Consider the following 12,753-nt stretch of genomic DNA (forward strand, 5'->3'; position numbering starts at 1 on the left):
AGGAAAAGTATAATACAAACACGTCACCACTTCTGGATTTTTCACCCATTCCTGGTTTTGGCTTACAAACTGTCAATCTTCAAGAGCGCACCTTTTCCCGGCAAGCAAGAAGCTGGAAGGTCGGGGAAAGGTGCGCTCCTGCATACTGAAGCCGACTACATCCTGTCATGATCCAGACCGGGTTTTGAGTCCTGTCTTCCCTTTTCCCATTCTGATCATGTCAGGGGTTAACTTTTCTTAGCCTCAGTCTGGTCTCAGGTTGGCTATTTATCCCAGTTGTGTCCTGCAGATCATGTCAGTTATAGTTTCTGCCTTGTGCTGTTGTAAGCTGACTCTGATTGCTCCGATTTGTCCTGCTGCGTTTTCTGTCTGAACCTGTGTCTCTGTTTTCCCCTGTTCCTGTCTTGACTCAGTGTTTCCCTTTAGTGTGCATGCTCCCTGGTTTGATTTGGTTTGTATCCTGTCCTGTTTCTGTCCTTTGTCTTTTGGCTTATCCGCTCCAGAACATTACTGACCCTCTGGCTTGTCTCTGACCATGAGTTTGCTTATTCTTCTGGTACTGCTCTACAGTCTAGGATTTGACCTGGCTTGTTTTGACTGTTCTGTTGCCACCTGTGGTAGCCTGACTGCTGGATTGCAGGTTAGCTCTGTTTAGGTGCAGACCTGCTTCCTCTCTACTGCCATCTAGTGAAGACTGCATCTACCTGCATTGGAGCAGCGTGACACATCCCTTTAAAAGTGATCATTGACTTTTGCTATGAGAGGCTAGTGTTTCAAGCTTTTTCTGACCCAACGACAACACTTCCTACCTCTACGCTCTTGCAGATCAATTTGAGCATTGCTAATAAATGGATTCTTTACAATATGAAATTTGATTCCTTTATTAGAAATAAATTAAAAGGGAAAACTCACACATGACGGCCAGTCCTATGGTTTTGTTAATGCGGCCGTACTCGTTCTCGGCTACGCACACATAGATGCCGTCATGGTTGTAGGTGACATACTCCAGTTCCAGAGTTAGGTTCCCGGTGTAATCTTCTTTAAGGAGAGAGTCATCCTTGAACCACATGACACGTGATATGGGGTTACTATCTATCACACACAGAAACACCACCTGAGTGCCCTCCGTCGTTTCCGTGGAGGAGTTAATGTCTACGATGCGGGGGGCATCTAGAACGGAGACAAATGGTAACAAATTATATATCTGACCAGCAATCATCAAAGTAATCATAATATAAACTAGAAAAAATAAACTATTTACAGGGAAAAAAATGTAATACATAACCCAAACCATCTGTTGGTTCACTCCAAACTTCTGTATAACAAAGTTTGTGGCGTAAAAGTTGGGCCCAAAATTGCACGGGGTCACTTGTAGGTAGACATATTGTCAGATTAGTTGTTGCTTCCACTCATACATTCCCATTGGGCTCACAAATTGCATTGCTAATTGGGGCAACAGTGATAAAAGTGGAAAGTTAAAAAAAAAACTTGCTCCATCTTGATCCAGGATAGGAGAGACTTAAAGCACGCCTGTCATTTCAGGTGATTTTTCAGCATTAACATTATTTCTGACAATTATATGACTCATATCCTGCATAGTTGTCTCTCAGCTACTGGGTGGAGAATTTTGCTATGATGTCTCCCATAGACAGCACACACAGACGTGAGGGATTCCTGGTCTCCTGTCTACATTTAGCACATGTGCAGCAGCACAGATGACATTATAAAGCAGCACTGAGCAGGATAACTGTGAATGCAGCTCCAAGGTGAGATATAATACATGCTGGAAAGTTTGAGCATGGAAAACATTATACAGTAATACTGAGCAGTATAGATGTTAATCCAACTCTGGGGAGAGCAAAAAAACACTACAAAGCAGAAGCATGGAGGACTTTATACAGCAGTACTGAGAAGTGAAGCTATGGATCTAGCTCTGAGTCAGATAAAACACTCACTAAAAATGTGCTACATGATATGCCTGTGTGCTATGTACCTGTCCCAGTTTCCTTGCTTCCCTCACCCTAGTCTACTAAACTCTGTTGTGCTTGAAATCGGACTTTGCAGATGGCACGGTGTGATCCCATGTGATTTTCTGCCCGAGCCTGTATAAAGGCTATCAAGGCACACACCTGCGTCTTAATACCATGACTTAAGTGTTCCTATGACTTTCAGTTTGTTAGTGCACTGCTTTTGTCTGCGGCTTCCAGTAATTCTGCTGTGTGCAGTCTCCAGGATGTCTCCTGTCTGCTTGTGGCTTCCAGTAACTCTGCTACTTGTTTGTGGTCACCAAGACATCTCCAGTCTGCCTGTGACTTCCAGTACCTCTGCTAATGGTTTGTGGTTTTCTGGACGTCTCGGGTCTGCCTGCAGCTTTCAGTAACTCTGCAACCTGCCTACAGTCTCCAGGATGTCTCCTGTCTGCATGCGGCTTCCAGTAACCCTGCCACCTGTCTGCGGTCTGCAGGATGTCTCCTGTCTGTGTGCGGTTTACAGTAACCCTGCCACTTGTCTGTGGTCTCCAGGATGTCTCCTGTCTGTGTGCGGTTTACAGTAACCCTGCCACCTGTCTGTGGTCTCCAGGACGTCTCCTGTTTGTGTGCGGCTTACGGTAACCCTGCCACCTGTCTGTGGTCTCCAGGACGTCTCCTGCTTCCAGTATCTCCGCTGTCTGTGTCCTGGGTGCCTTACTCATCTGCTGCACCGACTCCCACGGCCCGCGGGCCCATCTGGACAATGAGCTTGGAAGATCTATCTCACCAGGTAGGCCTAGCACGGTGTCACTGCCTCACTCTGCTTTTTATTTTCCCCATCACCATATTATCTCTAAAGAGATACAGTAGATGTAATCAAATCCCTCCCTGAGCTGACAAGCCATCTTGGTTTGAGCAAAATGAATATTAGCAGTGCGAATGAGGCAGGGGAGAAAAGAAGAAGTGGCTTATAAGTGGAGAAAGAAGAACATTTTTCTGATAAAATATATTCCAAACTTTTTATATTTGTTTATACTGTAGATTAATAAAGTTTTTTATTTAACCCTAACTGTGGAACATATTTTTTTTAGGTTCAGTAATTAAAAGATGCACCTTAATAATACAGGATTCTTGTAAGTAATTGCTCATTAGTAGCCCTTCAGGGGTAACTTACATTTTACATCCATTGTGGCAAAACCTTTATACTCTAGTTCAGTATTTTTAAATGTGACTTTACAACCCAACCGCTGGCCATGGTTTTTATGCGATGGAAGGAACCTCAGGGTAGATATCTGCTTCCATGCGCCATTGTTTTCCTCAAGGCGGGCATACACGTTATGATGTTCCAGCCCTTCAATGTCCATCCAGGTCACCGTAGGCTTCATGTCCGGACAGTTATCGTCTACTAAGCAAGTGATCTCAGCTTCGGAGCCTGATATAATCTCTTGAGGCTGAACTACGAAGGGTTCGTCTACGGAAAAAAAAAATCAATGTTACCCATGGAATATACATTTAAATATCTAATGGTTCAAAAAGTTAATTATTAAACCTAAATAAGTTGGAATGGCAAACTAAAGAACACTCTACCCCAAAAACATTCTACTCGACCTTCCACCAGTGGTCCCATTAGGAAGTTCTCCAAAGTTTTCCAAAGGGTTTAGGGCAAAAATGTAAGTTCTAAATATATCTTTTCACACATACCCCACAAAAAGAAACCATTACCTAATATATAGAAGTTGGCATGTTCTGAGTAGGTATATTGATTGTAGCCTCCCAAATCGGCTCGGAAGTAGTATTTTCCCTGAAGTTCATTGGTGACTTTGTCAATCTGTATCGAGCAGTTCAATCCTTGAAGGTCCCCGATTATCTTTGTACGACCCATGTACATTTCATGTGCAGAATTGGTTTTTGAATTCAAGACCACAGGGGGAAAGTTCCTAGGATACGGACTGTTAAAATACCAGATACCATGTACGGATGACGGCCGAATATCTTCGGGGTAATCGAAGTTACATGGGATGGCCACACAAGTTTCCTTAAATGCCGAGATGGATGGAGGCATCCAAGCTGACCAGTGTCTGCTCAACACACCTTGAATGGAGTCAATCATAGATAAAAAATCAATCATTGCAAGTGGAAACACTAAATTAATTAGTATTTTTTTGTTTTTTTCTTTTTCTTTACCATCTGAACGAAATACCCAACACCTCCAATGGCAACCTATAGAACTTGTTGACTATGTTTACCAAGTTGATTGGATCCAGATCGTAAAAAAATATTTTTTGTTCAATATTAGGTGATACGTTTTGAATTTTGATTCTTAGACTGTTTTCTTATATTTATTCTATTTAGGTAACAATTTGAAAAAAATAATAATAATTTGGCCCCATCTGTGATAACGCCCGCCAAAACACCAGGATCCAGCCAACTTGAACCACGGCCATTGTTCTTGTTATTGATCCAGACAGATTCTTCTTCTATGTGTGGGACGACATTACCAACTCAATCTGTGCTGGTGTTATATCACTCATTTACTGTTAAGAAAGTGGAGTGAAAGAAAACAGCAGAGACGGAGGAAATACCAAAAAAATATCAGGTACCTTAACTCAATACTCCCCCTACCCATTTATTGTCTATACGCAGTGTCGAACTGGGCATCTACCTATGCTTCTATATAGTCATAAACATAATAGTTTGTTACATGAATGATGAGATGCCATCTTTGTACATAGTCAATTAAGTGTATTTTGCTTACACTGTTCATGTAGGGGGCCCACCGGGGAATTTACCTATTTCCCGGTGGGACAGTCCAAGCCTGTCTATGCACAACCCTACAGAGAGATCCTACAAACTTTTTGAAAAAGTTTCTGAGAAGTTTTTGAACTGATCTTTGTTTTTTTGGTTTGTGTTGAGCCTTGTTTCTTGGGTGGGCTTGCTGTATTTGTTATATGTTGTCCTGAAGACAGCAGCGGAAGAGGAATTTAGGGTAAGTCCTACGGAGCTGGAACCACTTTTTTTGCTCAAGGTCATCAAGGGAGGTCCTAAATTTATGATATCTGATGTTTGAGATGAGGGATCTCACCCAATGCTTTTTGATGTCTTGGGCTCTATTATATGCTATATTTATGTCCAAGTTAATTTTCGTAGAAGGAGATATGAGGTGCTCATACACTTTGCTTAACTATCGGTTGGCCAACAGCTATCTATCCAGACTTCCAAATGCACATGAACACTCAGCCCAGACACTTCTGGCTTATCTGCCTGCAGTACACAAGGATCTGGCAAATAAATTCAATCTGATGGATCTCTACCTCACCCCTGCTTCATCTGGAGAGTCAGAACATTCCCATTAGCATTAGACAGATGGCCAAACCTGTCGAAATTGGTGTCTTCGACCAATTTGAATCCAATGTGTATAGCCACCTTTAGGGTAGGTACACATACTATTTTTTGTATTGCTTAGATATTAACACCTTTAATGGTTACCTGTATACAAAATGGGAAAACATTTAGTAAAATTGATATGTGATAGGCGTAGTGTAAAATGAAGTATAGAAACCAATGCCAGGCAGCTGCTGCCAAAGCTTATAAGATTATGTGGTGCATCAAGAGGCACAAGATGAGAACTTTTACAAATCATTAAAGACCAGACATTGAATATTTTTGGTTGAGGTAATAAATGGTCAAGATGAACCAGAGAAAGATTATCAAAATTAGGTTAATTTTGTTTTTAAAGAAGGTTGCAGAAGGACAACCTAATAACGATGTACTGTGTATCCCAGGTCACTGCAGAAATCACATGATCTAATGAATACCAAAGACTGCTAATACAAAAAGAGGATATTCGCTACGTCTATAGGGAAGAGGTTTCTACATCTACATAGAAGAGGATTCTTTACTGTAAGAGCAGTGAGGCTACGGAGCTCTCTGCCAAGGAAAGTTGCAATAGACAAAAAACTTGTATCATCTATATTATTTTTAAGAATTCAAACCAGTTAGTGATACATATTCGGTTTGACAAATCTCTTTCTATTTCCTGACTGTAGAATTTTTGATTCGATTTTCTGTGGACGGCCATACTGCCTGAGCTGCTGTTAACAGGGTTTAGAGAAATGTTTTACAGACAGTAGACAGCATTGGTCTGGAGATGTTCATTAACGTCTGAGGAGGAGTGTTGTGGTCATGCTCTATGATCCTGAGCAAGGTGGAAGGGGTGAGCTGTGACCATCATCTATTATGTTATATGGTAAAGTGTTGTGAGCATGCTCTGAGACCTGCACAGAGGTCACTGTGCAGGAAGGAGGAGGAGTTGAGCTGTGAGCATCATCAATTAACTTCTTTGGAAATGTGTTGTGGGAGTGCTCTGTGATCTATGCAGAGGTCACTGTGGAAGGAAGAGAAGAGGGTGAGCTGTGACCATCACCTTTTATCTTGTATGGGAAATATTTTTGTACTTGCTCTTTGATCTGAGCAGAATGGGGGAGGAGGTGAGCTTTGAGCATTATCAATTATCTTCCAGGGTAAAGTGTCGTGGAAATTCTCTATAGCAGGTTAGCTGTGATCATCAGCTATTATCTTCTATTGGAGAGAATTGTAAGCTTGTACTTTGACCTATGCAGTGGTCATTGTGCAGGGAGAGGGTGGAAGTGTGCTCTTTCCATCTCCTATTCTAAATGGTGCATATCATATTATCTATATATAGGTTTGTCGGGCATAGAAATCTGACTGTTACCAAGGAAAAGCTGCTGAAAATTGATCTCTTATGTGGCTAAGTGGCAAGAGGGAAAACAATAAATAATAATACAGATAAAAAATGATAAATAAAGTATGTTTAACATGAAAACTAGATCATTTTCTGATGTCACGTCCCCTTAAGATTGATTATTCTTCTTACCTTCTAAAAGTATTAATATAAAAGGAAGGGATTTCCACCGCCATTCCATCTTCTTCAAAACCAGTAGATAAACTCTCTGTAGTAAAACACATAAAATATCATATCGGATGAGTTGCCCAATGATTGAAGCTCAGTGGCGTGCCAAGGACGCACCGCCACCCCATGCAGATGGCTATAAGTCAGTAGTCTATCGGTGGGGGTCAAACTCCAAATGCACATATGTCCTCTGGACAATAAGTATAAGGAAGGTTCGAAAGTCACATTGGGAGGGGACCACTTTCTGCTCAACCAAAGGCTCGTCTGGCCACCAGGTTGGCATCACGAGACCTAGCACATGGGTCCAAAGTCGATCTCAGCCTCGGATTGAGGAGAACTCTTTAAATTCATAGAAAGGTTAACGATTTTGTAAGGAGTCGCCAATAGTATACTCAGAATAGAAAATGTGTAATTGGAGATTACTCATGTGTGATGACATCTCGCAGCGCTGTGATGTGCGTAGGAGGGAAACGAAATCCATGAAATATGAATCAAAAGACGTAAACATTGTAATTGTAGTGGATGTCAAGATGTTTTAATGAGTAGGAAGACTTCAGAGGCATGTGACATGACGGGGATGACAGATCTCGCTACAGATGAATGTACACATTGTGTAGAATGACAAACGGTGCGTTACTGATCTGGACGCTTCCCAAAGATTGGAGGAGGGGAAGAGAATAATCTGTCTGCAAAAGGTTCTCGGTGCCCTAAAAATCTAAGCATTTATCCTGCACCATAGTGCAGCCAGGTTCCACCTACTTGGGAAATGATGCTTCACCAGAACATGTTTAATCTCTTCCTGACGGGATTTTTTTTTTTCAGTTTTGCTCCGCATTCTATTTCCTCTTTCTTCCAAAAGCAATACCTTTTATTTCTCTTTCTTTTTTCCTCATCCACATGACTGTAAAAAGGAACTTTTTTTCTTGTAGTTTTGAATGACACTGTTCATTTTACTACTTAATGGACTGAAAAATGAATAAAAAAATCCAAAGTGGAATGAAATGGTGAATAAAAATAGAAAAAAAAAAACAATTCTATTTTTTTTTTTGGGTGGGGGTGGTGTTAGGGGTCGAGTTCCCGCTTCTGCACAGGGGGAATCTCGAGCCGCCTCCGCTGCGGTCTCCCATTCTTGTCCAGCCGCAGTGGAGTCTGCTCAGCAAAGACGTCGGTCCCAGCGTCTTGCTCATTCTCACTCTGTTCTGAGAGTTACTGCTGCTTCTCCAGTCTCTGCCATTGAAGTCAGTGCTGGTCAGCAGCGAGCGGACGTCTCTGGGACTAAGTCCTTGTCTGCACGTACTGAGCATGCCCAGCATAAGGTCTCCCGTTGGAGATCGAGGGTCATGTGCTCAGGCTCTGCAGCACATTCCATTGGTCCTCTTGGCAGGTCCTAGAAGGGCAAAAGTGCTGTGGCCACTTCCTGTGCTGCTGCTATATAAACTGCGCATGACCGCACGGCCATGCGCTAGTATTGTTTTACAATTGCTTATGTGTGTATGTTGTGAGTGCAAGTCGTCCTTGGATACCCCTTCCCTATTGAATGTCTGTTCGCGGAAGGTGTATGGCTGCTATCTAGCGCCCGACTTAGCCTACAGCACTAGTCACACATCACAGCGTCCTGTAGCTGTGCCTGCCAGTACGGCGCCGTGCGCCTGCCTTGCGCTTTCCATACCCGAGTCTGGGTGGTTAGTGGCGTCCGTCAGCGCGGCATCGCTCGCACTCTTGTGCACATATATTTCCTAAGGTTCTCTACACACCCAGTTGCGGTGTTGCGCCAGCAGGGGTCTAATCGGGCTCCAATCCCTTCTGGGGTTAAGTCCGCTGACCACTTGCTCGCGCACTTGTGCGGTACTGCGGTCCTGTGAATTAACAGGATCGCTTTCTTCACGCTGGGTGAGGTTAAACCCACGCGTGTATACTTTAGTGTACCGCCATACAGTCTGCAAATTGCTAGCAGCAGGTTCTCACCTGCACGGTGGACCCCGGACTGCGAACGCACCTTTATCATCTGTCTGGGTGCGTTCCGCCAGTCCTAACAGAATACTAGCGCCAGGGTCTGGCTAGTAAAATGGCGGACGACCAGCGTTTACAGCGGTACATCCAGCAGCTGGAGGGAAGGTTGGCGGCTCTTGAGCGTACAACCTCAGCTGTGGATGTCACTGCTGTAGCTGTGCAGGCTGCAAGTGTAGCCGCGGCCAGTTTGTCCACTGCCACCCCTGCTCCGACTTTATCCCGTCTCCCACTACCTGACAAGTTTGCTGGCGACAGTAAACTTTGTCGCGGATTCGTGAGTCAGTGCTCTATACATCTTGAGCTCCTGGCGTCACGTTTTCCTACGGAGCGGGCGAGAGTGGGATTTATCCTATCTCTCTTGTCGGGCAGGGCGTTGGAGTGGGCAACGCCACTCTGGGAGCGAGATGATCGTGTGGTACAGAGTGCTCCTCTCTTCTTGGACACTCTGAAGCAGGTCTTTTTAGGGCCTCGGGTTACCCACGACACCGCACTCCAATTGTTGTCCATTACACAGGGTACCTCCGTGGTCAGCCAGTTTGCCATTCAGTTCCGGACTCTAGCTTCAGAGTTAGAGTGGCCAGACAAAGTTCTTATTCCGGTGTTCTGGAGGGGACTGGCAGACCACGTGAAAGACGCCTTGGCCACTAGGGAGATACCGGCCACACTGGAGGAACTTATTTCCGTGTCTACCCGCATCGACCTCCGTTTTCACGAGCGGAGGTTGGAGCGGACCCAGTGTAGGCAGAGGTTTCGGCTGGCTCCAACTTTCGCCAGACCTCTGGAATCTCCTGTCTTGGCGTCAGATTCTCATGAGGCCATGGAGGTTTCTCGAGCGGGACCTAAATCTCTAGCCGCTCGAGTACCCGTAGTTTGTAATAACTGTCGACAACATGGACATTACGCCAATAAATGTCCGCGGCGGTCGGGAAACGATCGCGTCTAGTGGCCATTGGGGGAGGTTCACTAGACACAGCAGCATTCTCCTCCAAACTGTCCTTTAAAGGGACAATCCTGTTAGGCTCCTCCACTCTTACAGTCGAGCTTTGTGTGGATTCAGGAGCAGAGGGAAGTTTCATGTCCTCTGCTTTTGCTACACGTCATGCTATACCACTGGTCATGCTCGCCAAACCAATAACGGTTAGAGTTGTGAATGGGGCGACACTCCCACTGCAAATCACGCACCAGACAGTCCCGTTATCGCTGTCCATGTCTCCTTCCCACCAGGAGATTATTTCCCTTCTTGTCCTTCCTGAGGGAATGGATGAGATTTTGCTGGGAATACCCTGGCTCCGTTTCCACTCGCCACATATTGAGTGGTCCTCAGGGAAAATATTGGGCTGGAGTAAGTCATGTTTGGGCAGATGTGTGAGTGAGTGTGTACAGGTCTCTTCTACCCAGGTACCCGCAGATCTCTCGTCACTTCCCAGGTATTATTGGTGTTATGCAGACGTGTTCTCTAAAAAGGCTGCTGAGACTCTACCGCCCCATCGCCCTTACGACTGTCCTATCGACCTCTTGCCGGGAGCTGAACCTCCTAGGGGAAGGGTATATCCCCTCTCTCTTCCTGAGACGGAGGCTATGTCTCAATACATTCAGGAGAATTTAGCAAGAGGATTTATAAGGAAGTCAGTGTCTCCGGCAGGGGCGGGATTCTTCTTCGTGCAGAAGAAGAACGGGGAGTTACGTCCTTGCATCGATTACAGGGGTCTCAATGCAATCACTATTAAGAACAAATACCCGTTGCCCCTGATATCGGAGCTCTTTGACAGATTAAGGGGAGCTAAAATTTTCACCAAATTAGATCTGCGGGGTGCCTACAATCTGATTCGCATCCGTGAGGGGGACGAATGGAAAACGGCTTTCAATACCAGGGATGGGCACTATGAGTACCTGGTGATGCCTTTCGGGCTCTGTAATGCCCCAGCCGTTTTTCAGGACTTTGTCAACGATATCTTCCGGGATATGCTTTCCACCTCGGTCGTAGTCTATCTGGATGATATCCTCATCTTTTCTCCAGATATTGACTCCCACCGGAGAGATGTTGGCAGAGTCTTCGAACTCCTACGGGCGAATTCCTTATATGCAAAGTTGGAGAAGTGTGTGTTCGAGCAGGAGTCCTTGCCTTTCCTGGGCTATATCGTCTCGGCCCAGGGATTGGCTATGGATCCTGCCAAACTACAAGCAGTGATGGACTGGCAGGAACCCCATTCTCTTAAAGCGGTGCAGCGCTTTATGGGGTTCATAAATTACTATCGCCAGTTCATTCCCCACTTTTCAACTTTGGTAGCTCCCTTGGTATCCCTCACCAAGAAGGGAGCGAATCCCAAATTGTGGTCCGAAGGGGTCTCCAAGGCCTTCTCTTCTATAAAGTCCCATTTTGCCAGCGCTCCTATCTTACATCGTCCCGATGTGGGTAAGCCATTCCTTCTGGAAGTGGATGCCTCATCCGTTGGCGCTGGAGCAGTCCTCTATCAAAAGGATGCTCAGGGTCGGAAGCATCCATGCTTCTTTTTCTCAAAGACCTTCACACCAGCGGAGAGAAATTACTCCATCGGGGATAGAGAGTTGTTGGCAATGAAGTTGGCCTTTTCGGAGTGGAGACATCTCTTGGAGGGTGCCCGGTTCCCATTCCAGGTTTTCACGGATCACAAGAATTTGGTCTATTTACAAACAGCCCAGCGGCTGAATTCTCGTCAGGCCAGATGGTCCTTGTCTTTCTCCCGGTTCCACTTTACCCTACATTATCTCGCCGGGGAGAAGAACATTCGTGCCGACGCTCTCTCTCGCTCCTTCGTGTCAGCTGAGGAGGAGGAGGACGAGCCTCGGCTCATTGTCCCTTCGGAGAGTCTGAGAACTGTAGCTCCGGTTTCGCTGGAGTCTGTGCCCCCGGGCAAGACTTTTGTTCCCATCAATTTGCGTCCGGAGGTTCTCTCTTGGGCTCATTCGTCCAGAGTGGGTAGACACTTTGGGGCTAAAAGGACCTCTGAGCTACTGGCGAGGACGTACTGGTGGCCACATATGGTTCGTGACGTCGGAGACTACGTTCGGGCATGTGTCTCTTGTGCCAAGAATAAGTCTTCCCGACAACGGCCAGCTGGTTTGTTATACCCTCTGCCGGTGGCAGACAGGCCCTGGGAGATGGTCGGGATGGATTTTGTTGTGGGTTTGCCCAAGTCTCGTGGCTGTACCATTATTTGGGTAATCACCGACCATTTTTCTAAAATGGTGCATTTGGTGCCACTTCCCCGGTTACCTTCTGCACGGGCCTTGGCAGCGTTGTTTGTCAAACACATCTTTCGTCTTCACGGTATGCCAGACAAAATTGTCAGTGACCGAGGCCCCCAGTTTGCGTCTCGGTTCTGGAGAGAGCTTTGTCGTCTTCTCAGTATCGAGTTGAATCTCTCTTCGGCTTATCATCCCGAGACGAATGGGTTGGTAGAGAGAGCCAACCAGACCTTGGTCACATATCTGCGACATTTTGTTTCTGCTAAGCAGGATGACTGGGCATCTTTGCTACCGTGGGCGGAGTTTGCTCTTAACAATGCTGTCGCTGATTCCACTGGACAGACTCCATTCCTCCTTAACTATGGTCAGCATCCGAGGGTACCTGTGCCCATGCCCGTGTCTTCCGCCGATTCCAGGGTGGCAGACTGGGCTGTGGAGGCACGGGACATTTGGGATCGCACTCAGGATGCTATTCAGGCTTCCAAGGAGAGAATGAGGTCCTCCGCCGACGCACATCGGCGCCCCGCTCCAACCTTTGCTCCTGGCGACTTAGTGTGGCTCTCCGCCCGTAACATCAGGCTGCGAGTTGAGTCCACCAAGTTTGCACCTCGCTACTTA

At 45.7% G+C, this 12,753-nt stretch overlaps 1 protein-coding gene across 8 annotated transcripts in view; it reads right to left on the reverse strand.

The window, feature by feature from the left end:
• Positions 1 to 12,753, reverse strand: part of LOC138651816 (myelin-associated glycoprotein-like) — a 127,551-nt gene that overhangs the window by 10,845 nt on the left and 103,953 nt on the right. For all 8 annotated transcript variants that reach the window (XM_069742331.1, XM_069742330.1, XM_069742329.1 and 5 more), the window contains exons 3-6: positions 6,865 to 6,940; positions 3,693 to 4,061; positions 3,145 to 3,441; positions 913 to 1,170 (exon numbers count right to left, since the gene is read on the reverse strand). In XM_069742331.1, coding sequence (XP_069598432.1) covers positions 913 to 1,170; positions 3,145 to 3,441; positions 3,693 to 4,061; positions 6,865 to 6,913 — 973 coding nt within the window. In that variant the 5' untranslated portion in view covers positions 6,914 to 6,940. The remainder of the gene's footprint in view (positions 1 to 912; positions 1,171 to 3,144; positions 3,442 to 3,692; positions 4,062 to 6,864; positions 6,941 to 12,753) is intronic.

The sequence above is a fragment of the Ranitomeya imitator genome, chromosome 10, assembly GCF_032444005.1.
Source record: "Ranitomeya imitator isolate aRanImi1 chromosome 10, aRanImi1.pri, whole genome shotgun sequence".
NCBI lineage: Eukaryota > Metazoa > Chordata > Amphibia > Anura > Dendrobatidae > Ranitomeya > Ranitomeya imitator.